The sequence below is a fragment of the Sus scrofa genome, unplaced genomic scaffold, assembly GCF_000003025.6.
Source record: "Sus scrofa isolate TJ Tabasco breed Duroc unplaced genomic scaffold, Sscrofa11.1 Contig958, whole genome shotgun sequence".
Classification (NCBI taxonomy): Eukaryota; Metazoa; Chordata; class Mammalia; order Artiodactyla; family Suidae; genus Sus; species Sus scrofa.
Window position 1 is genome coordinate 57,560 of NW_018085359.1, and position 23,597 is coordinate 81,156.

The 23,597-nt window shown below is 38.1% G+C and overlaps 1 protein-coding gene across 1 annotated transcript; it reads left to right on the forward strand.

Moving 5' to 3' along the window:
- The first annotated feature begins 4,906 nt into the window (after positions 1 to 4,906).
- On the forward strand, positions 4,907 to 13,920 carry LOC100524668 (olfactory receptor 7E24-like). Its single transcript, XM_021082507.1, has 2 exons — positions 4,907 to 4,927; positions 12,958 to 13,920. The coding sequence occupies exons 1-2, from the start codon at positions 4,907 to 4,909 to the stop codon at positions 13,918 to 13,920; spliced, it is 984 nt and encodes a 327-aa protein (XP_020938166.1).
- Positions 13,921 to 23,597: the final 9,677 nt, after the last annotated feature.

Here is a 23,597-nt window from a genome sequence, read left to right on the forward strand (position 1 = left end):
AATGTGATTTTTATCAGTATTTCTGATAATATTTTTTCATATATCTTCTCTCTCCATATGAGCTGGTCATATGAGCTGGTTATTCAGGTACTGTTTTTCTCCTCCAAAATTACCCTTTAATATTTAAGTTGTGATACTATGGTGGGGATGGAGCATTTTTAGACTGCTGTTCTGAATTTCCATCTCATTTCTCTTAGTTCCTTCTCATTCATGTTTGGGAAATGTCATCCTGCCCTATCGCCCAACTTTTCCCCATACCCCTTAACCTATGGCATTGTCGCCACTTCCTTCAGTGACCACTCTGTGTTACAATGTCTTTTCTTGTGTGCCTTTCATTTCTTCATAATTATTTGACAAAGTACCAATATTAAATTATCACCATTAAAATAAATAGCACGATCTCCCTTCTCTTGATTGAACCCTGACTAATAAATCATAATATGGGGGATAAAGCTACATTGTGAGAGGCAACTGAAAATTTCAAAGTGAGCTTAGCCTATAAAAATAAGGGTGATTGTAATGATATGGCTTAGTTTTGGATATGAAGTTGAAGTTTAAATACTGGTATATCCAGTTAGTGTGTGGTTCTAATTATGCCTGTAGATAATTGTCACCCTAGTCCTTATGTATAATCTTATCTTAATTTTTATTACTCAAGGACAGCAAAGGATCACACCCTCAGCAAAGCAGAAACCTTTCCTTTCACTAGTAACCACTTCATTGGGATTCACTTTATAACAATGCATCTTTCTTTTCCATCATGATCACGGATTTGGGGTCACTCTGTTTTCCGCTACATACCTAGGTATCCATGGTCATCTCAACCTTCCCTTTAGAGATGCTACACATTGTTTCTGAGTGAGCAATCTGGGCTTTTTGAAGATCTATCCAGGAACAGGTTTAAATTACTTGACCTTTAAAATATTTTCTTGGAGTAGAGTTGGCTTAAGTGTTGTGTTAGTTTCAGGTGTATAGCAAAATGAATCAGATATATCAATATCTATATCTATATCTATCTATCAATTCCTTTTCAGATTCTTTTCCCATGTAGGTCAGCACAGTAATTTACCCTGCCTTTTACCAAGGACCTAAATTACCTATGAATTTCACTAACAATGACCTAGTCCCTGATTGAAACCTCCCACTAAGAAATGACTTCTCTTAAATATTAGATTTTTCTTCCCCGAGCATTTTAAAATGTCTCAGCCCTCACACCTTCTTCTCCAATCCTCTCTTTACTTCTGCTATTTGGTCATTTGGGCTCCTAAAATGTTCTTTTGCCATGTATGCACACACACATAATTAGCATCCTTTCTCTCATATCCAGCTATATTGAGTAAATAATCGAGTTCTTTATATCCATTAATTAGAAACCAATCTCTGAGTTCCTCATATAGAGAGATCAGAGCCAGGTGGGCTGTAAAGAGAAGACATAGAGGTTGCCAGAAATCATGATTTCCATGCACTTCACTTTATCTCACTCTATAGGACAAAAGCACATTTTTAAAAAAAGACATCAAGGAGTTCCTGTTGTGGTTCAGAGGGTTACAGACCTCATGTTGTCTCCATGAGGATGTGGGTTCAATTCCTCCTCACTCGGTGGGTTAAGGATCTGCAAGCTGCAGCATAAGTCACAGATGTGGCTTGGGTCTGGCATTGCAGTTCCAATTCAACTCCTGGCCTGGGAACTTCCATTTACCACAGTTTCAGCCATAAAAAGAATAAAGAAGACTTCAGGAGTCAAATACAAAGATCCTAAGAAGTATACATTTGTAGAGAGATGTGCCCTTTCTAGTTGAACAGAAAGCAGAAACCTCTAGAGACTCTTGTTGGATTGGTCCTGAAATGGCTGTGGTTTCTGTTGGCAAAGAGAAAACGACTCTGTTGTTTTTTTCTTTAAGAGTTTAAATGTCTCTTTCAACATATAGCTCTAATCGAGAAAACATAAACAAGCATATTATGAACTCTCTACATCTCTACACCCCCTCCCACATGCAAAAAAACTTACTAAAATACACAAAAAGAGTAGGTAATTTCAAAATTAAAATTTACTTGAATTGTGATGGCACAAAAAGTTTAAATTCTAAATGAGTCCAACTACTGTGAAGACTTTGAACTTCAAGACATGAGGATGGCCCCACAATTATCATCACCATGCAAATTATTCACTCCAGGATCACTGCTGATCAGTTTTACTGAGACAGCAGTGAACATCTCAGCATCTCTATGTTATTCTATAGGTGGTTCACCTTGAGATAAGCAAGAAGTCTTTCCAAGGGTATGTGACACTTATTTCCAACATGGAAAGGCTTGGGAGACTTCTCTATTTAAGAGAAACCAGGGAGACTTCTTATGACATGGCCAGGGGCAGCATGGTGGGATCTACAGAATACCTACAATAGAACAAATTCTTTCATGTATAAGTTATTCTCCAGTAAAGATTTTTTTTTTAAAAGTTGGTGTTATGAAGCATTGGGAACTATACTATATTTGCCTCTTTTTTTTCTTTTTGGCCACACACATGGCATGCAAAAGTTCACAGGCCAAGGATCACACTTGTGCCACAGCCGTGACAGTGCTGGTTTATTTTCTTTTCTTCTTTTCTTTTTTTTGTTGTCTTTTTGTTGTTTTAGGGCTGCACCCATGGCATATGGAGGTTCTCAGGCTAGGGGTCAAATCAGAGCTATTGCTGTCTGCCTAAGCCAGAGCCACAACAAAGCCAGATACAAGCTACGTCTGTGACTACACCACGGCTCATGGCAATGCCAGATCTTTAACCCACTGAGTGAGGCAAGGGACCGAACCCACAACTCCATAGTTCCTAGTTAGATTGGGTTCCACTGCACCATGATGGGAACTCCCAGACTGTGCTGGTTTCTTAACCTGCTGAGCCACTAGGGAACTCCAAAAGCTGGGTACTATGTTGAAAAGCAGAGAGACATCTCTATAGTCTGATGCTTAGAGCCCAAATTCCTGATAAAGGATGAAATCTTTGTGATGAGCAGCTTCTAAGATGCTCCCAATTAGCTCTTTCACCTGTTTTTCTTTTCAGGGCTGCACATGGGGCATATGGAAGTTCCCAGGCTGGGGGTCAAATAAGAGCTGCAGCTGCCAGCCTATGCCACAGCCACTGTAGTGCCAGATCCAAGCCACGCCTGTGAACTATGCCACAGCTCATGGCAATGCCAGATCCTTTAACCCACTGAGAGAGCCCAGGGATTGAACCCACCTCCTCATGGATACAGCCTAGGTTCACAACCCGCTGAGCCACAACAGGAACACCCACATCTGTATTAATGACCTTTTATAGACAAAGTTTTGTGGGTGTTGACTAGAGCTAGTGACTTCCATGCAACGAAATGTATTTGGAAAATTATTCATGTGTTATTCCAACATTAGTGAGTAAATAATCAGACTTTCAGCCTGCTAGCCCTCTTCTGCTTTCAGCTCTCACATATTTCAGAGGTCCAGTAGATTAAGTCCATGTGGCAAGAAACTGAGGGATGCCTATGGCCAACTGCCCAAGAGGAACTGGATCCTGCCTTTGCCATATGAGCAAACTTGAAATCATATCCTCTTCTAGTCAAGCATTGATATGGTGGCAGTTCCCACCTACATTTTATTTATTTATTGTTTATTTTATGGAAGAATAGTTGATGTACAGTGTTGTGGTAGCTTCAAGTGCACAGCAAAGTGATTCAGTTATACATATACATATATCCATTCCTTTTCAGATTCTTTCCTTTTATAGGTTATTACAAAATATTGAGTATAGTTCCACATGTTATATAGTAGGTCCTCACTGGTTATTTATTTTATATATGGTAGTATGCATATTTTAACAAACTCCTAATTTATCTCCCATCCCCTTTAGTAAAGATAAGGTTGTTTTCTCTGTGAGTCTATTTCTGTTTTGTAAATATGATCATTTTTATCCATTTTTTATTAGTTTCAACATAGAAATGATATCATATGGTACATGTCTTTGTCTGTCATGTTTCACTCAGTATAAAAATCTCTAGGTTGAATCCTACCCAAAGCAATCTACAGATTCAATGCAATCCCTATCAAATTACCCAGGACAGTTTTCACAGAACTAGAACAAACAATCCAAACATTTATATGGAACCACAAAAGACCCAGAATCGCCAAAGCAATCCTGAGAAACAAAAACCAAGCAGGAGGCATCACTCTCCCAGACTTCAAGAAATACTACAAAGCCACAGTCATCAAAACAGTGTGGTACTGGTATCAAAACAGACACACAGACCAATGGAACAGAATAGAGAATCCGGAAATAAACCCTGACACCTATGGTCAATTAATCTTTGACAAGGGAGGCAAGAACATCAAATGGGAAAAGGAAAGTCTATGCAGCAAGCATTGCTGGGAAACCTGGACAGCTACATGCAAAGCAATGAAACTAGAACACACCCTCACACCATGCACAAAAATAAACTCCAAATGGCTGAAAGACTTAAATATACGACAGGACACCATCAAACTCCTAGAAGAAAACACAGGCAAAACACTCTCTGACATCAACATCATGAATATTTTCTCAGGTCAGTCTCCCAAAGCAATAGAAATTAGAGCAAAAATAAACCCATGGGACCTCATCAAACTGAAAAGCTTTTGCACAGCAAAGGAAACCCAAAAGAAAACAAAAAGACAACTTACAGAATGGGAGAAAATCGTTTCAAATGATGCAACTGACAAGGGCTTAATCTCTAGAATATACAAGCAACTTATACAACTCAACAGCAAAAAAGCCAATCAATCAATGGAAAAATGGGCAAAAGACCTGAATAGACATTTCTCCAAGGAAGATATACAGATGGCCAACGAACACATGAAAAAATGCTCAACATCGCTGATTATAAGAGAAATGCAAATCAAAACTACCATGTCAGAGTGGCCCTCATTAATAAATCCACAAATAACAAGTGCTGGAGGGGCTGTGGAGAAAAGGGAACCCTCCTGCACTGCTGGTGGGAATGTAAACTGGTACAGCCACTATGGAGAACAGTTTGGAAATACCTTAGAAATCTATGCATAGAACTTCCATATGACCCCGCAATCCCACTCTTGGGCATCTATCTGGACAAAGCTCTACTTAAAAGAGACACATGCACCCGCATGTTCATTGCAGCCCTATTCACAATAGCCAGGACATGGAAACAACCCAAATGTCCATCGACAGAGGATTGGATTCGGAAGAAGTGGTATATATACACAATGGAATACTACTCAGCCATAAAAAAGGATGACATCATGCCATTTGCAGCAACATGGATGGAACTAGCGAATCTCATCCTGAGTGAAATGAGCCAGAAAGACAAAGACAAATACCATACGATATCACTTATAACTGGAATCTAATATCCAGCACAAATGAACATCTCCTCAGAAGAGAAAATCATGGACTTGGAGAAGAGACTTGTGGTTGCCTGATGGGAGGGGGAGGGAGTGGGAGGGATCGGGAGCTTGGGCTTATCAGACACAACCTAGAATAGATTTACAAGGAGATCCTGCTGAATAGCATTGAGAACTATGTCTAGATACTCATGTTGCAACAGAACAAAGGGTGGGGGAAAAACTGTAACTGCAATGTATACATCTAAGGATGACCTGACCCCCTTGCTGTACAGTGGGAAAATAATAATAAAAAAATAAATAAATAAATTAGATTAATGTAAAAAAAAATAAAAAAAATAAAATAAAAATCTCTAGGTTGAGCCATGTTGCTGCAAATAGCATTATTTCATTATTTTTTATGGCTGAGTAATATTCCATTGCATGTGTGCGTGTGTGTGTATACACACACACACACACTATATATATATATACACCACAATTTATCTACTGATTACATTTAGGTTGCTTCCATGGCTACTGTAAATAGAGCTGCTATGAACATATGGGTGCATGTATATTTTCAAATTATGGTTTTCTCTGGATAAATGCCCAGGAATGGGACTTCATGATCACACGCTAACACTCTTTTTAGTTTTTTAAAGAAGCTCCATACTGTTCTCCATATTACTGGCCTACATTTTGAATGTATACCTCTGTGAGACTTCCTGAAGTATTTAATCAAACAGTTAACTCCCTGATAAGTATATGAAAATAGGAAGTTGTCTAATGTACCAATATATATCAACTCAGCAGAAAAATGAAAAAATGGGCTGTCATTCAAAATAGCAAGAAATATCCACCTCCAATGCCCACATCTATTTCCACTGCTAAAATACACGTTGTCAACCAGGACAATCAAAAGAAAAATAGGAAGTTCTCCTTGGAGATGTAAATCTTAACTGAAAAAAAAAAGAAAATATATCTAATTCTGAATATAAAAGACCTAATTCTCTCTAAATTTCATTATTAGTTAATGGATTTTCAGATTTAAGGCATATTTAACTTATTTATTTATTTATTTATCTTTTAAAATGATTTTTATCTTTTCCATCATAGCTGGTTTACAGTGTTCTGTCAATTTGCTACTCTACAGAAAAGTGACCCAGTCACACATGCATATATACATTCTTTTTCTCACATTATCCTCCATCATGCTCCATCATAAGTGATTAAATGTAGTTCCCAGTGCTATACAGCAGGACCTCATTGCTTATCCATTCCAAAGGCACTAGTTTGCATCTACTAAACCCAAATTCATTATATGTTTTTAATTGATAGAATATGAGTTATTTTTATAAGAATCCCTATAATTTGGAAGTCAGAAGTGAGTCATACATTTGAGCTTTCTCCTAAGATGAGGAAGGTTCCAAACTCTTCCAAGGATAGCCCCTTTTCTCCTTTCCTGCTTTCGCTAATATCAGCAAGTCCTCAGAGGCTGGGAGGACCTGGACCTATTTGGCTAATTATGAGCTTCTGAGCATTGAGCCCCCAAGGTCCCACAAAGGTAAATAATCACTTTTGCCTTCCAGCTCCTCAGTTTCTGGTTCCAGTCCAGTGGGATTCATACCTATATGTTCTCTTCCCAGAGTCATCCATTGCCTGCATCAGAGGACCCATGCTAGTCCTGAGAACAGTGCTTGAGTTTTCATTGCTTACGAGGCAAGAGAGGGGTTTTGGGATCATCAGTCTTTGCTCATGCCCCAGCAGAGATGCAGAGCAGCCGGTGAGTGCCCAGGGAGAAACTGGATGGAAGACAGGCTGGAGGAGCATTTTTTTCCCTTTATCACTGAGATAAGCAGGACAGCTATAGGGGAGGGAATCGGTATCCAATGTTTCAGCTAGAGATCTATGAGGTTTAAATCCTGGTTCTGTTGGGGGTGCAGGAACTCTCACAAACAATGTTATTTTTTTTTTATTTTCCCACTGTACAGCAAGGGGGTCAGGTTATCATTACATGTATACATTACAATTACATTTTTCCCCCACCCTTTGTTCTGTTGCAACATGAGTATCTAGATATAGTTCTCAATGCTATTCAGCAGGATCTCCTTGTAAATCTATTCTAAGTTGTGTCTGAAAAGCCCAAGCTCCCAATCCCTCCCACTCCCTCCCCCTCCCACCAGTAAGCTACAAGTCTCTTCTCCAAGTCCATGATTTTCTTTTCTGAGGAGATGTTCATTTGTGCTGGCCATCGACAGATGATTGGATTCGGAAGATGTGGTATATATACACAATGGAATACTACTCAGCCATAAAAAAGAATGACATAATGCCATTTGCAGCATCATGGATGGAACTAGAGAATATCATACTGAGTGAAATGAGCCAGAAAGACAAAGACAAATACCATATGATATCACAAACAATGTTATTTTCATCCTGCACTGATTCTAGCACCTGTAGACATCTCTCTCACCACAGCAGGAAATATTTCCTTCTATACTGTCTGCTAATCACCAAAATGATCATGAAGGTGATGATGACAATGATGGAAATGATGACATTGATCACAATATCATGAACATTTTATGTAGGGTTTCCTAGTGCCAGACTCTGAGATAAGTATTTTTTTTTTCTTTTTATGGCTGCACCTGCAGCATATGGAAGTTCCCTGTCTAGGAATCAAGTCAGAGCCACAGCTGCAAGCTGGGCCATAGCCACAGCAACACCAGATCAGAGCTGCACATGCGACCTGCTAGATCCTTAACCCACCAAGTGAGGCCAGGAATCGATCCTGCATCCTCGTGGACACTGTGCCATGTTCTTAACCCTCTGAACCACAATGGGAACACTGAGATAGGATTTTTTAAGGTTACTTGTTAACTTTTTTCTATATAACCTCCCCGAAAAAAGAACAACCTTCACTATCATTATTTTACAGGTAAGGACAGGAAAACATTTATATGTACTAGTATGTAAATATAGTCTTGGATAGAAAGGGGTGGAGTCAGATTTGAATGCAAAATTCAGACTCCATTCACAGGGCATCTAGACATATTTTCATCTGTCAGTCCAACTTGATATTTCTCTTTTCTGTCACTGCTGCCAGAGACCCACTGTTTACTATGCTCTTCCTTTTGGGATTCCTATAAGACCACATTGGCGAGTAGAAGGTGTCACCTGCTGCATAAGTTATAGGAAGTGGAGTTCCCATTGTGCCTTAGCGATAATGAACCAGACTAGTATCCATGAGGACGGGGGTACAACCCCTGGTCTTCCCCATTGGGTTAAGGGTCCGGCGTTGCTGCGAACTCTGCTGTAGGTCGCAGACACTGCTTGGATCTGGAGTTGCTGTGGCTGTGCTATAGGTCATCAGCTGCAGGTCTGATTTGACCCCTAGACTGGGAATGTTTCCATATGTTGCAGGTGTGTCCCTCAAAGAAAAAAAAAAGTCATAGGAAGTTATCTGAGACCATAGGTGGAAGTCACAGAACTTGTTGACACACAGTGATCCAGGACAGTTCTCTCTCTTTCTTTGCCCTGTTCCTTGATTTTGTTTTACTATCTACTTCCTCCTTCATGCTTATAATTTATTTCCCTTCAGTCTCTAAAGGAGACATAAAATCAGAGTGTTGGGTTACATTCTTAGTCAGGAAACAGGAAGTAGTTAAAAGATATACCTTAGGAAACAGAGCTCTGAACCTCGGCTTAGACTCTCTGAAGTGGAAGGAAACAATGGACATGGTCAGTGCATGGGCTTCAGAGACACTCCATTTAATTTTAAATCCCTCTGTTCTATTCATTATCTGTGTGACCCAAGACAAGTTCTTAGGATCTCTGAGCCTCAGCTTTATCATCTGAATTGATCTCCAGTCCATATAACTGTAATGATTAAGCATTAAACATAATAAGTACTGAATATGTGAGTAACTATGAGATGGATGCTTGCAGTAAGTATATTTTTGGCATTATCATTATCGTTATTATTAAATGCCATGTATTTCAGTAATACAAAGTTTTAGTTTTCTTCAGAGCCCTGAGAAAACACTTTATTTTTGTCCTTACAAGGTGGTTTCTGAGTGGCTGGAGGGAAACAACTGAATCACTTTCATGTATTTTTTAGCTATAATTTCTTTATCCATAATTGACTCAAATAAGCAACTATCCAAATGCCTCTCTATAAAAATAGACAGACTATGGTAACCATAATATAAAGGAACAAACTGTTAATACACTTGATAAAACTGAGGGATCTCAAAGGCATTACGATCACAAAACCATAATGACTTAATCATACCTCTTGTCTCAGAAGATTATGACCTGCATGGTTCTTTGTAAAATCAACTGTACCTCAAACATACCAAATTTTAAAAATTTAAAAATTGATAGTTTATAATTGCTTACTACTATGTTAATACATTTTAGAACATCATTTTGGATGGATATTTATTATTATTTTTTTACAATCTTATTTTAATGCTTTTGGATAACTCAAAATCTAAATCTGAGATCAGTTTGTTTCAATATTTGCTTTAACAGGTATCACAACTGAAGAACATAATTCATAAATATGTATAGGGCCAAATAAAGGTAAGAAAAAATTACATTCATTTCTGCTTCCAGAGAGCCTATATCTGGCTTGGCACAGAGTAAGCTGCAAGCAAAACTATTTTTACTAAATATTGAATAGACCTCCTTGTTTCATCTGAAAGAGAGCTTAGGCAGTGTGACTTCCACATGGAGGGTAGTTTCTTCCTTCTAGAGATGTCCCACAGCACTGGACAAACAATAAAACAGTGCTTTGGTGTATCTCTGTCAGAGATTTTCTGAGGAAATCTATCATTTTCTACCTAATGGAATATAAAATATTCATTTAAAATATGATATTTTCTTTATAAAGAAAGGGAGAGTGAGAGAGAGAATTTTATTGTGTGAATTAAGACACACTTTAAGATTTCTACATGTTTCATGAATGAATTCCCTGGAACATAATGGGCTTCTATCTCTCTACAGTACAATAAAATAAAAGGTCCTTAAATAATTTCTTAGGATTGCATTTCATTGATAAACCCATTCTTCCAACTATGATTCAAACTCTGATTTAAGTTTTTTAGTTTTTATTAGAGAAGGGTTGATTTACAGAGTTGTGTCAATTTATTAGATTATAGTTGATTGACAGAGTCATGTCATAGTGCAGGATGCAAAATTCATACACAGAAATCTATTGCACTTACCATTGCATCAAAAAGAATAAAATCCTAGGAATAAAACACAAACAGATGGAAAGATATACCATGATCTTGGATTGGAAGAATCAATACTGTCAAAATGACCAAGGCAATCTATAGATTCAGTGCAATCCCTATCAAATTACTAATGACATTCTTCAGAGAATAAGAACAAAATATCTTAAAATTTGCATGAAATAAAAGAAATTAAAAAATAAAACACTTAAAAAAAAGAAATACAAATGACACCAAGTAGCCAAAGCAATATTGAAAAAGAAAAACAGAAATGGAGGAATCAGGCGCTTTGACTCTAGCCTATACTACAAAGCTACAATCATCAAAACAATATGGTATTGGCACAAAAAAAAACCCCAGAAATAAAGAACAATGAAACAGGATAGAAAGCCCAGAAATGAAATGATCCATTTGATAGTAATCAATAAAGTTAATATTTACTGTTGTGATTTAAAATAAAAGCAGAAATGAACACAAGCACCTATGTCAACTAATTTATGACAAAGGAGGCAAGAGCATAGAGTGGAGGAAAGACAGTCTCTTCAGTAAGTAGTGCTGGGAAAAATGGACAGCTGCATGTAAAAGAACGACATTAGAACATTTTCACACCATACCAAAAAAAAAAAAATACCCTCAAAGTGAATTAATTACCTAAATGTAAGGCCAGATACTATAAAACACTTTGAGATATAGGCAGAATGCTCTTTGACATAAATCACAACATCTTTTTTGATCCACCTCCTAGAGTAATGGCAATAAAAAACAAGAATAAATCAAACCAAATTTGCTTATAAATTTCTTAACCGTACATAAGAAGGTTGGCTTTGATGAGAAATCAACCATTCACAAACATTTGGGATTACAGACATATTTAAGAATGGTTGGAGTTCCCATCATGGTGCAGTGGTTAATGAATCCAACTAGGAACCATGAGGTTGCAGGTTTGATCCCTGCCCTTGCTCAGTGGGTTAAGGATCCGGTGTTGCCATGAGCTGTGGTGTAGGTTACAGATGCAGCTCAGATCCCACATTGCTGTGGCTCTGGCGTAGGCTGGCGGCTACAGCTCTGATTAGACCCCTAGCCTGGGAACATCCCATAAGCCACGGGAGCGGCCCAAGAAATGGCAAAAAGACAAAAAAAAAAAAAAAAGGAATTGTTATCAAGCCTCTGAAAACAAAAATAGCAAAAAGCAAACTCAACCTCAGACATTTCCCTGAGATAGTACAGACTGATGAAAATCACCAAAAAATGAAAAGTAGGTACAGAATATTCATTAAAAGTTAAATAATGTTTAATCGCTGGTGCACTGTAAATCAATACCATCTTTAATTAGTGATGCATGATTTTGTGCCTATAGCAAAAGCAAATTTATCAAAATATGAAGTGCAGCAAGAACAAATATTTATATGTTTGAATTATATTTTAGTGGTTGGACCAGATGGCCTACATATTTAAGTGAGTACTGGTCTCCATAAAAGATGGCTGTCATAACCAAATTATGAAAACAAAACATGAAAATAATTGCCATATAAAAATACAGAGTATGACTGATTGATTTTAATTTAGGATCCTTAATGTAGTTTTATCTCTCCAAGTGTTACACTCCAAATCAAGAGAATTTGTATAAGAATAGGTACTTTAATTTTTTTAATTTATTAATTTATTTCCCACTTTATTAAATTTATTAGGGTATATTTACTTACACTGTTGAGTCAATTTCTGCTGTGCAGTATAGTGACCCAGTCATAATATACATATATTCTTTTTCTCATATTGTCTGCAATCATGATCTATCCCAATGACAGGATACAGTAGTTCCCTGTGCTACATGGAAGGACCTCATTGCTTATTCATTCTAAATACCTTATAGTGCTTCATAGTTTCATTTAATTGGAACAATTTTCTCTTGAAGAGAATATTCATTCTATTTTTCAAATTGAGGACTGATATTTTACTGTGTTCAAGAATTTATTATCTCAAGAATTCCTTTCTTCTATAACATTCTTCAGCCTAACATCTCTAACATGACTGTGTACAGAAAAAAGTGAATAACCCAGACATGAAGAAGAAAATTATTTTAAGAACTCAAATAGAAATATTCATGAAGGTCCTGAGGTGTATGGTCCTCAAGTATGAATATTTTACTGGTAGCGTTCTTGAATCAAAAATGTATACACTTATCTGGGTGTCTTGTTTTGTTTACTCCAAATGTCTCTCTAGATTTTTTTTTTCAGCTGCACCTGTAGCATGTGGAATTAACTGAGCTAGGCATAGAATCTGTGGCATAATAGTCACCCAATATACCAGAGAGACAATGCAAGATCCTTAACCCACTGCACTGCAAGAGAACTCCAACTATCTCTTCTTCTTCAAAAGGTGTCTCTTCTACATGGAACTACAGAATCTTACACATGTCTCAGAATTCCTCCTCATGGGACTCTCAGAAGATCCAGTACTTCAGCCCTTCATACTTGGGCTCTTCCTCTGCATGTACCTGGTCACCATACTTGGAAACCTGCTCATTATCCTGGCTGTCAGTTCTGATTCCCACCTCCACACCCCCATGTACTTCTTCCTTTCCAATCTGTCTTTGGCTGACATTGGTTTTATCACCACCACAGTCCCAAAGATGCTGGTGAATATCCAGGCACACAGCAAATCCATCACTTATGCAGGCTGCCTCACTCAGGTGTCCTTTTTTTTCCTCTTTGGCTGTTTGGACAGTCTACTCCTGGCCGTGATGGCCTATGACCGGTTAGTGGCCATTTGTTACCCCCTGCACTACCTGGTTATCATAAAGCCCCACGTATGTGGTTTGTTGGTCCTGGTGTCATTTTTCATCAGCCTTTTGGACTCCCAGATTCACTTCTTGATGATTTCACAGCTTACCTTCTGCACAAATGTGAAAATCCCTAATTTCTTTTGTGATGCTCCTCAACTTCTCCATCTTGCCTGTTCTGACACCTCCATTGATGACATATTAATCTATTTTACTGGTGCCATTTTTGGTGGGATTCCCATCTCAGGGATCCTTTATTCTTATACTCAAATTGTTTCCTCCATTCTGAGAATTCCATCAACAGGTGGGAAGTACAAAGTCTTTTCTACCTGTGGCTCTCACCTGTCAGTTGTTTGTTTATTTTATGGAACAGCTCTTGGGGTGTACCTCAGTTCAGCTGTCTCCCCTTCCCCCCAGAAGAGTTTAGTGGCCTCAGTGATGTACACCATGGTCACCCCCATGTTAAACCCCTTCATCTACAGCCTGAGGAACAAAGATATCAAGAATGCCTTGTGGAGGATTATCAACAGAATAGCCTAATTTCAGTATCTGTCTTATCCTTTTGGTTCACAGGACAGGAAAATGCAGCAAAATCCAATATGCACAACAAGAAATTTTGAATATGAACTCACATGTTATGTATGGACCCATATCGCCCTTTGTCATTTGTTTATACAGCTGTTACTCTCAGTATAACTCTAATGAAATTGGGGGGTTATTTTTGATTTACTACTTAAGTCGGTTACTCCAGGATTATGTATAGTACATCAGTACACTTGTCTCACTTTCCTTGTGCATTATCCAGAACTCTTAGTCATGAGCACTCTCATTTCTCTCACTGCAAAAGAATCATAGCTCTCTCTTTCTTGTTATGGATATCTTCTATATTTTCCTATATGTTTCCCCATTTGTTCAGTGAATCTAAACCTTACCTTTAGAACAAATACATCTATGAATATTTACCCCTTAATAAATTTGAGAAGATTCTTGAGTAGGTACAGTGGATATTTAATTTCTTATCTAAACTTTTGGAAAGTAGGCACTATTACTATTTAGTTTGGATAATCAGTTATCAATTGGGACCTTCCTGTGTAAAATGCAGATGCTTAATGCCCAAGGAGTTGATGGGAGAGGATCTATCAGAGCAGAGAGGTTTTTCCAATTTTCCTGATAAATATCCTTTCTATTCTACTCAAAGTTTCCTCAATCACATTACATAGATAATTTAAGGTTGTACATTCTAAGTCAACTATCCTCCAATATTTTTTTTTTTTTTTTTTTTCTATTCCATTGGTCTTTTATTTTATTTTTTTTTATTTTTATTTTTATTTTTTTTTTTAATTTTATTTTCCCACTGTACAGCAAGGGGGTCAGGTTATCCTTACATGTATACATTACAATTACAGTTTTTCCCCCACCATTTCTTCTGTTGCAACATGAGTATCTAGACATAGTTCTCAATGCTATTCAGCGGGATCTCCTTGTAAATCTATTCTAGGTTGTGTCTGATAAACCCAAGCTCCAGATCCCTCCCACTCCCTCCCCCTCCCATCAGGCAGCCACAAGTCTATTCTCCAATATTCTCTTATATTTCATTGGAATATAAGAACAGATTAAAATATTAGTAGACTGTTGAGTCCAGAGTATAAGAAGCTTGGAAGTCGCCTCTCATTATAACATAAGTAAAAAGTAGAACAATTTAACTTGTTGAGATGTCATAACATATAACATTCTATTAGTTTCAGGCATACAACATAAATATTTAATATTTCTATATGTTGTGAATCAACACATTAAATCTAGTTAACATCCATCCCCACACATAGCTGAAATTTCTTTGTTCTCTTTGTGATGCGTGAAACTATGTCTTTATGTTACCACATTTTTTTCTTCTATGCCTTTAACCTTTCAATAAATATTGAATCAATGACTTTCATTATATTATCTTCATTAAAATAACAAGAATGGTTTCTTTTTTCTTTAACTCTGAATGATAAAGCATAGCATGGGGAATAAAGGTATGTTGTGAGATTCTGAATTTAGAAGACTGCAAATTGTGCTCAGGAAACAAAAAGGGATTGTAATGGCATGTCTTTACCTAGGGTGTACAATTAAGTTTAGTGGGATGCTTTCATATTTCCAGTTACCACGTGGCTCTAAAGGTGCCTGTGGATTGTTAAGACATGCAAGTCATTATGAATAAACTTAACTTTATCTTAATTTTTGATATTCAAGGCTAACAAAAATCATGTTCTTAACAATTAGGAAAAGAACCTCATTAGGATATCAATTTGTATCCATGCTCTTTGTTTAATTTTATTTTCATTAGAATTTAGTAGATTTACAGTGTTATGTCAGTTTCTTCTGTATAGAATTTTGACCAAGTCATATATATAGATTCCTTTTCTCATATTATCTTCCATCATAGTCTATCCCAAGAGACTGAATAAAGTTCCCTGGGTTATAGAGTAGGACCTCATTGCTTATCAGTTCTAAATGTAATAGTTTTCAACAACTAAACCCAAACTCCCAGTCCATCCCAATCCCTCTCCCCTTCCCCTTGGCAACCACAAGTCTGTTCTCTATGTCTGTGAGACTATTTCTATTTTACAGATAGGATCATTTGTGCCATATTTTAGATTCTACATATAAGTGATATAACATGAGTTTTGTCCTTCTCTTTCTGATTTACTTCACTTAGTATAATCATCTCATTGCATCCATGTTGCTGCAAATGGCATTATTTTGTTCTTTTTTATGGCTGAGCAGTATCCTGCTATGATCAGTGTTCTTTGGGCTCCTTTCTGGTACATACCCAGGTATCTGTGCATATCAATCTTTCCATTAGAGCTCCTACCTATAGTTTCTGAGGTACTATTCTGGTTTTCTGAAAAGCTATCCAATAACTGGTTTAGTTACTCTGATTTTTCCCACTAAGCTAAATCACCTACCAACTTCACTGACAGTGAACTCTGATGCTCAAACTGGACTATGAGAGGAGATCTTACAATTTTATTTTTGCAAATGAGAACTTGAGTAATTTGAGAGCTGATAGTTAATATCTTTTGTCTATATATTCAAAAACAGTATAGCCAGAGTGGAGAATAAGTATAACTTTACATTGTATAGTTTTGAAGAAAATATTATTTTTATTCAAGAAAATTTATTCTTGAATAAATATTCATGTAAAATTTTTATTCCTTTACTTTGCAAGGAAAGTGAAGTCACTTAATTTTTTATATTGTGATATATTTGATAATACTGAGTTATAGGTTCCAATATTGTATCAATTTCTGCTGTACAAAGTGACTCAGTTACACATACATATTATACACATTCTTTTAATATTCTTTTCCGTCATGGTCTATCCTAGGAGATTGGATCCAATTCCCTGATCTCTACAGTAGGACCTAGATTTTTATCCATTCTAAACATAATAGTTTGCATCTACTAACCCCAAACTCCCAGTCCTGCCCTCTCCTCCCCCTCCCCTGACAAATATCAATACATTCAGTATATCCTTTCTTCCACGGACCATTAGACCTTAAATAGAGTGCTGTACAAATACTTTAGAGAAGAAACATATAGTTTGTGTTTACTATAATGAAATTCAATGGCATCCTTTTTCCCCATGTAATAGTATGTCTAAGATTTTAAAGGAAAGGTGACTATTATAAGTTCTACGAGTACAAAGAAAAAATGGTGAGGAAAGAAATTTCTCAGTTGGAGATCTAAAAAGATAATAGGAGAAGGTAGTTTTCTATGTCCCTCAAGGATACTCATCATGTGAGGGAAAATTAGTAAAAGAGCACAAAGCTTATCCTCATTTTTGGCACAAAGGTAAATGTCTTTGGTTTTTATACATGTCCTCTGAAACTCAGCTTTGGAAGTGACTTTCATATCAGATCCCCTCATCCCATCAATAAAGGATTTCAGTTTAGGATTAGATTTTGCCTACTTCCCAAGCACTCTAAAATTTCCCCAAAATCACTTCCTTTTCTATAACCCTTCTCTACCCTCCTGCCATCTTGTCCCCCCAAAATTCCTCCTGCCATTTAAACACACATATAATTGGAGGCAAGATGGCAGAAGAGTAGGGGATGCACTTGCCCTCTCCCACAAACACAACAACAACAACAACAAATCTACACAAGTCTACACGTAAAACGACTCACACAGAACAGCAACTGAATGCTGGAAGAAGAAATTAAACCTCCAAAAATGGCAAGAGTCTCTTGACATAACTGGGTAAAACAAGAGAAAAGAGGAGAGAGAGAGAAGGGGAATCAGGACTGGACTGGTACTCCTAAGAGGGAACTGTGAAGGAGAAATGGAACCCTCAAACCTGGAAAGTCACCTAACTGACAGAAAGATCAACCCAGTTGGAGGGATCTCCAGATGCTGAGAAAAATGCAGCAGCAGGTCTGAGATCTGAAAAGCAGAGTGAGAGCTGCACAGATCATCGGAACCATGGCACAGGCCCTAAAGACTGAGATGTTCGGGTGGGGACTGGGCACTGGGACCTAGGCCCCAGAGGTTAGTCCCTGGGTGCGGGCTGGGGTTGGCAGTGTGGAGATAGCCTGAGGGATTAGGAAGCAGTGTGTCATGGGTGGAGGGAGCAATGCTCTAACAGCTGGGGAGTGGAAAGCCACAACAGAGGGAACCCGGGAGAAGGTCTGGGGCTGCAGGAGAGACAAGGCACCAGTGTTGGGGTGAGGAGAGGAGGAGAATACTCCTTGCACCCCAGCATGCATGCTTACCTGCCAGCTAGCAGAGAGCAGAGCTTCCCAGCACATCCTCCCTCCCCCACCCCACATGTGCCTGGCCAAAAGCCACTTGCCATCAATTGAGGGAAACCAACCACCACCATGGCTTTCCCTGGCCCAGCCTGCCCACACACAGGACGTGCCCCACTACTGTGGAGCAAGCCTGCCCGCCCTGCCTGCCCTCAGGAAGCACTCAACACCTGCAGAGCAAGCTGCCCAGCACCGCCCACCCTCAGGAAGAGCTCCATGGCTCAGGAGTACCAGGGCAAGCCCTACCCTGCCATGAGAAGTTCACCTCCACCACAGTGCATACCTGCCAGTCCAGCCCAACCTCACTCTTGGGAAGTGCTCCTTTGCCTCAGAGTGACCCTGCTAGTCCCACACGTGGGAAACACCCTCTGCCACAGAGTGCCATGGCTAGCCCTGCACATCCTTGGGATATGCCCTGCTGCCTCAAAGCAGGCCCACCAACACTGCCCACCCTCAGGAAGCACTTCGCAGCAGCACCAGGGTAAATCCTGCCCAGCCATGGGGCGTGCACCTCCACCACGAAAAAGAAAAATATAAGCGATATGAAGAAGCTCAGAAACCATTCCCAGTTAAAGCAGCAGCAGAACTCATCCAAAGCAGTCAGCAATGAAACAGAAACCTGCAGTCTGGCTGACTTGGAGTTCAAAAGGGAGACAGTGAAAATACTGAAGAAATTAAGAGAAGATATGAACAGTAATGCAGACTCCCTCAGAAAGGAACTAAAAAATGTAAGTAGAAGCCAAGAACTAGAAAATTCATTTGTAGCAATAAAAATGGATATAAAGGCCGTAAAAATCAGAATGAATAATGCAGAGGAATGAATTAATGACGTGGAAGATAGAATAATGGATGTCACCCAAACAGGACAACAGACAGAAAACCAAGTGAAAAAACATGAAAGCAATATAAGAGACCTATGGGATAATATAAAGCAGGCCAATCTACACATAATAGGAATGCCAGAAGGAAAAGAAGAAGAAAAGGGGATGGAACATTCTCAAGAATTGACCACATATTGGGACACAAAGCCAACGTAAACAAATGTAAGAGTATAGAAATTATTTCAAGTATCTTCTCTGACCACAATGGAATGAAACTAGAAATCAACTACAGGAAAAGAAATGAGAAAAAAACCTATTACATGGAGACTTAACAAAACCAATGGGTCAATGAGGAAGTAAAGAAAGAAATTAAAAAAATACCTTGAGACAAATGGTAATGAAGACACAACCTCTCAAAATCTGTTGGATGCCACAAAAGCAGTGCTCAGAGGTGTCCCAAGTCATGTTTCCTTGAAAACTCCATCTTGTCCTTCTTTACTTTATCCCATCTTCCTGCTTTGAAAAACAGTCACAGTACTGGTAAATGACTTAAGCTTAAGAACAAAGACCTAAAGGCATAAGTGACTTAAGCTTAAGAACTGTTATGTGCCTAGAGGTCAGAGTAAGAGCTTAACCCTTTACCACCTAAGTGGCTTTTTAAATAGTATAAGAGTGAACAAACCCTGTATCATCCACCCATAGCCACTCCTCACTTGATCTCACAATAAAAGCAGTGTGGTTTCTTGAGGCAGGGCTCTTGGTCCCTGAGACCTTGAGTCCCCTGGTTCCCACCTTTACTTAAGATAAATGTCTCTGTGTCTTGTTTTATGTTAACTCTTTTTCCTTAAGTTCCACAGCACCCATTCTTCAGCCCCATCCTGCTGAGCTGACCCCAGCACAGAGGGAAATTCATAGCAATGCAGGCCTTCCTCAAAAAAGGAGAAAGATCTCAAATTGACAACTTAACCCACCACCTAAATGAATTAGAAAAGGAAGAACAAAAAAAACCCAGTCAGCAGAAGGAAGGAAATCATAAAGATCAAAGAGGAAATCAATAAAAATAGAGATTCAAAGAACAATAGAAACCAAATAAATAAAATCAAGAGCTAGTTCTTTGAAAAGGTAAACAAAATTGACAAACCTCTGGGTAGACTCACTAAGAAGCAGAGAGAAAGACCGAAAGAAACAAAATAAGAAATGAAAAAGGAGAAATCACAATGGATACTGCTGAAATAAAAAAAAAAAACATGATTGAATACTATGAACAACTCTATGCCATAAAATCTGACAATCTGGAAGAAATGGACAATTTTATAGAGTCTGACAGCCTGCCAAAACTGAATCAAGAAGAAACAGACCAACTTAACAGACCAATCACTAGAAATGAAATTGAAGAGGTCATAAAAACACTTCTTACATATAAAAGTCCAGCAGCAGATGGCTTCACAGGTGAATTCTACCAAACATAAAAAGATCAACAGGTGCCCATTCTCCTTAAATTTTTTCAAAAGTTTGAAGAAGAAGGAACACTCCCAAAGACATTCAATGATGCCACCATCACCCTAATTCCAAAATCAGGCAATGATACCACCAAAAAACAAAACTATAGGCCAATATCTTTGATGAATATAGACGCAAAAATATTCAACAAAAATTTAGCCAACTGAATCCAATGACATATAAAAAAGATAGTACACCATGACCAGGTGGGATTCATCCCAGTTTCACAAGGATGGTTCAACATATGCAAATCAGTCAACATCATACACCACATTAACAAAAGAAAAGTCAAAAACCACATGATCACCTCAATAGATGCAGAAAAAGCATCTGACAAGTCCAACATCCATTCATGATCAAAACTCTCACCAAAGTGGGTATAGAGGGAACATTCCTTAACATAATCAGAGCCATTTATGACAAACCCACAGCAAATACAATACTCAATGGAGAAAAGCTGAAAGTCTTCCCACTAAAACCTGAAACAAGACAAGGATGCCCACTCTCACCACTGATATTCAACATAGTATTGGAAGTCCTAGCCACAGCAATTAGACAAACCAAAGAAATAAAAGGCATCCAAATAGGAAGAGAAGAGGTAAGACTGTCACTGTATGCAGATGACAGGATGCTAAACATAGAAAACCCTAAGACTACTTGAACTGATCAATAAATTCAGCAAAGTAGCAGGATATAAGATTAACATTCAGAAATCAGTCACATTTCTGTATACTAACAATGAAATATTAGAAAAGGAATACAAAAATACAATACCTTTTACAATTGCAAACCAAAAAATCAAATACCTCGGAATACACCTGACCAAGGAGGTAAAGGACTTAGGTGCCAAGAACTATAAAACATTAATCAAGGAAATTAAAGAAGATGGAAAGAAATGGAAAGATATTCCATGGTCCTGGGTTGGAAAAGTTAATATCATAAAAATGGCCATACTACCCAAAGCAACCTACAGATTCAATGCAATCCCTATCAAATTACCCACAACATTTTTCACAGAACTAGAACAAACTATCCAAAAATTTGTATGGAACCAGAAAAGACCCAGAATTCCCAAAGCAACTCTGAAGAACAAAAAGCAAGCAGGAGTCATCTCTCTTACAGACTTCAGGCAATCTTACAAAGCCACAGGCATCAAGACAGTGGTACCTATACAAAAACAAACAAGCAGACCAATGGAGGAGAATAGAGAACCCAGAAATAAACCAAGACACCTATGGTCAATTAAACACTGACAAAGGAGGCAAGAACATGAAATGGGAAAAAGAAAGTCCTTTCAGCAAGAATTGCTGGGAATCCTGGACAGTTGCATGCAAAGCAATGAAACTAGAACACACCCTCACACCATGCACAAAAATAATCTCCAAATGGCTGAAAGACTTCAATATAAGAAAAGACACCATCAAACTCCTTGAAGAGAACATAGGCAAAACATTCTCTGACATCAACCTTAAAAATATTTTCTCAGGTCAGTCTTCCAAAGCAACAGAAATAAGAGCAAAAATAAGCTAATGGGACCTAATCAAACTGACAAGGTTTTGCACAGCAAAAGAAACCAAAAAGAAAGCAAAAAGACAATTTACAGAATGGGAGAAAATAGCTTCAAATGATGCAACTGACAAGGGCTTAACTTCAAAAATACACAAACAACTTATTCAACACAACAGCAAAAGAGCCAACAACCGGATTGAAAGGTGGGCAAAAGACCTGAATAGACATTTCTCCAAGGAAGAGATATACAGATGGCCAACCAGCACATGAAACAATGCTCAACATCCCTGATTATTAGAGAAATGCTAATCAAAACTACAATGAGATACCACCTCACACCAGTCAGAATGGCCATCAGTAATAAATCCACAGATAACAAATGTTGGAGGGAGTGTGGAGAAAAGGGAACCCTCCTTCACTGTTGGTAGGAATGTAAACTGGTACAGCCACTATGGAGAACAGCATGCAGGAACCTTATAAATCTGTACATAGAACTACCATGTGATCCAGCAATCCCACTTTTGGGCACATAACCGGACAAAACCTTCCTTGAACAATACACATGCATGTGCATGTTCATTGCAGCACTATACACAATAGCGAAGACATGGAAATAACCCAAATGTCCACCAACAGATTACCAGATTAGGAAGATGTTTTATATATACACAGTGGAATACTACTCAGCCATGAAAAGAGTGAAATAATGCCCTTTGCAGCAACATGGGTGGAACTAGAGCCTCTAACACTGAGTGAACTAAGCCAGAAAGTGAAAGACAAATACCATATGATATCACTTATACCTGGCATCTATTTTAAGGCATAGACGAACTTTTCCACAGAAGATCATGGACTTGGAGGATAGACTTGTGGTTGCCAAAGGGGAGGGGGAGGAATTGGATGGATTGGGAGCTTGGGGTTAATAGATGCAAACTATTGCATTGGAATGGATTAGCAATGATATCCTGTGGTGTAGCTCTGGGAACTATGTCAGGTCACTTATGATGGAGCATGATAATGTGAGAAAAAAAGAATGCATACATGTATGTGTAACTGGGTCATCATGCTATTCAGTACAAAACTGACAGAACTGTGTAAACCGGCTATAATGGAAAAAAATCATAAAAAAATTTAAAAATAAAAAAATTAAGAGAAAGTCAAATACCATATGATATCACTAATTTGGGGATCTAAAATATGGCACTAGCAATCCTGTCTACAAAAGAGCAAAAGACTCCCAAACATAGCAAATGGACACGTGGCTTCCAAGTCAGGAGGTAGGGAATGAGTTGGATGGGGAGTTTGGGGGTGTTTTGGATGTAAACTATTACATTTGGAGTAGATGGGAGATGGGGACCTACTCTACAAAGGGTACTGTGTAGGTTTGGGTCACTTTGCTGTACAACAGTAATTGAAGAAACATTGTAAATCAACTATATATTTTTTTTAAAAAAATATCTCCGTAACCACATTCTTCTTAGCATCAACATTCCTGCCAGAGACTGAACACTGTGCAATGCACAGCTTCAAAATGCTCCCAATAAACCCCACCACCAGTATTCATACCATTTATATACCCATCTCCTTATGT

Excerpts from the sequence above, each read along its gene's own strand:
- LOC100524668 (XM_021082507.1), top strand. The coding sequence starts at position 4,907 with ATGTCAGAGTGGCCCTCATTA. Across the intron at positions 4,928-12,957 it reads TGTCAGAGTGGCCCTCATTA|TATCTCTTCTTCTTCAAAAG; the intron begins ATAAATCCACAA and ends GAGAACTCCAAC.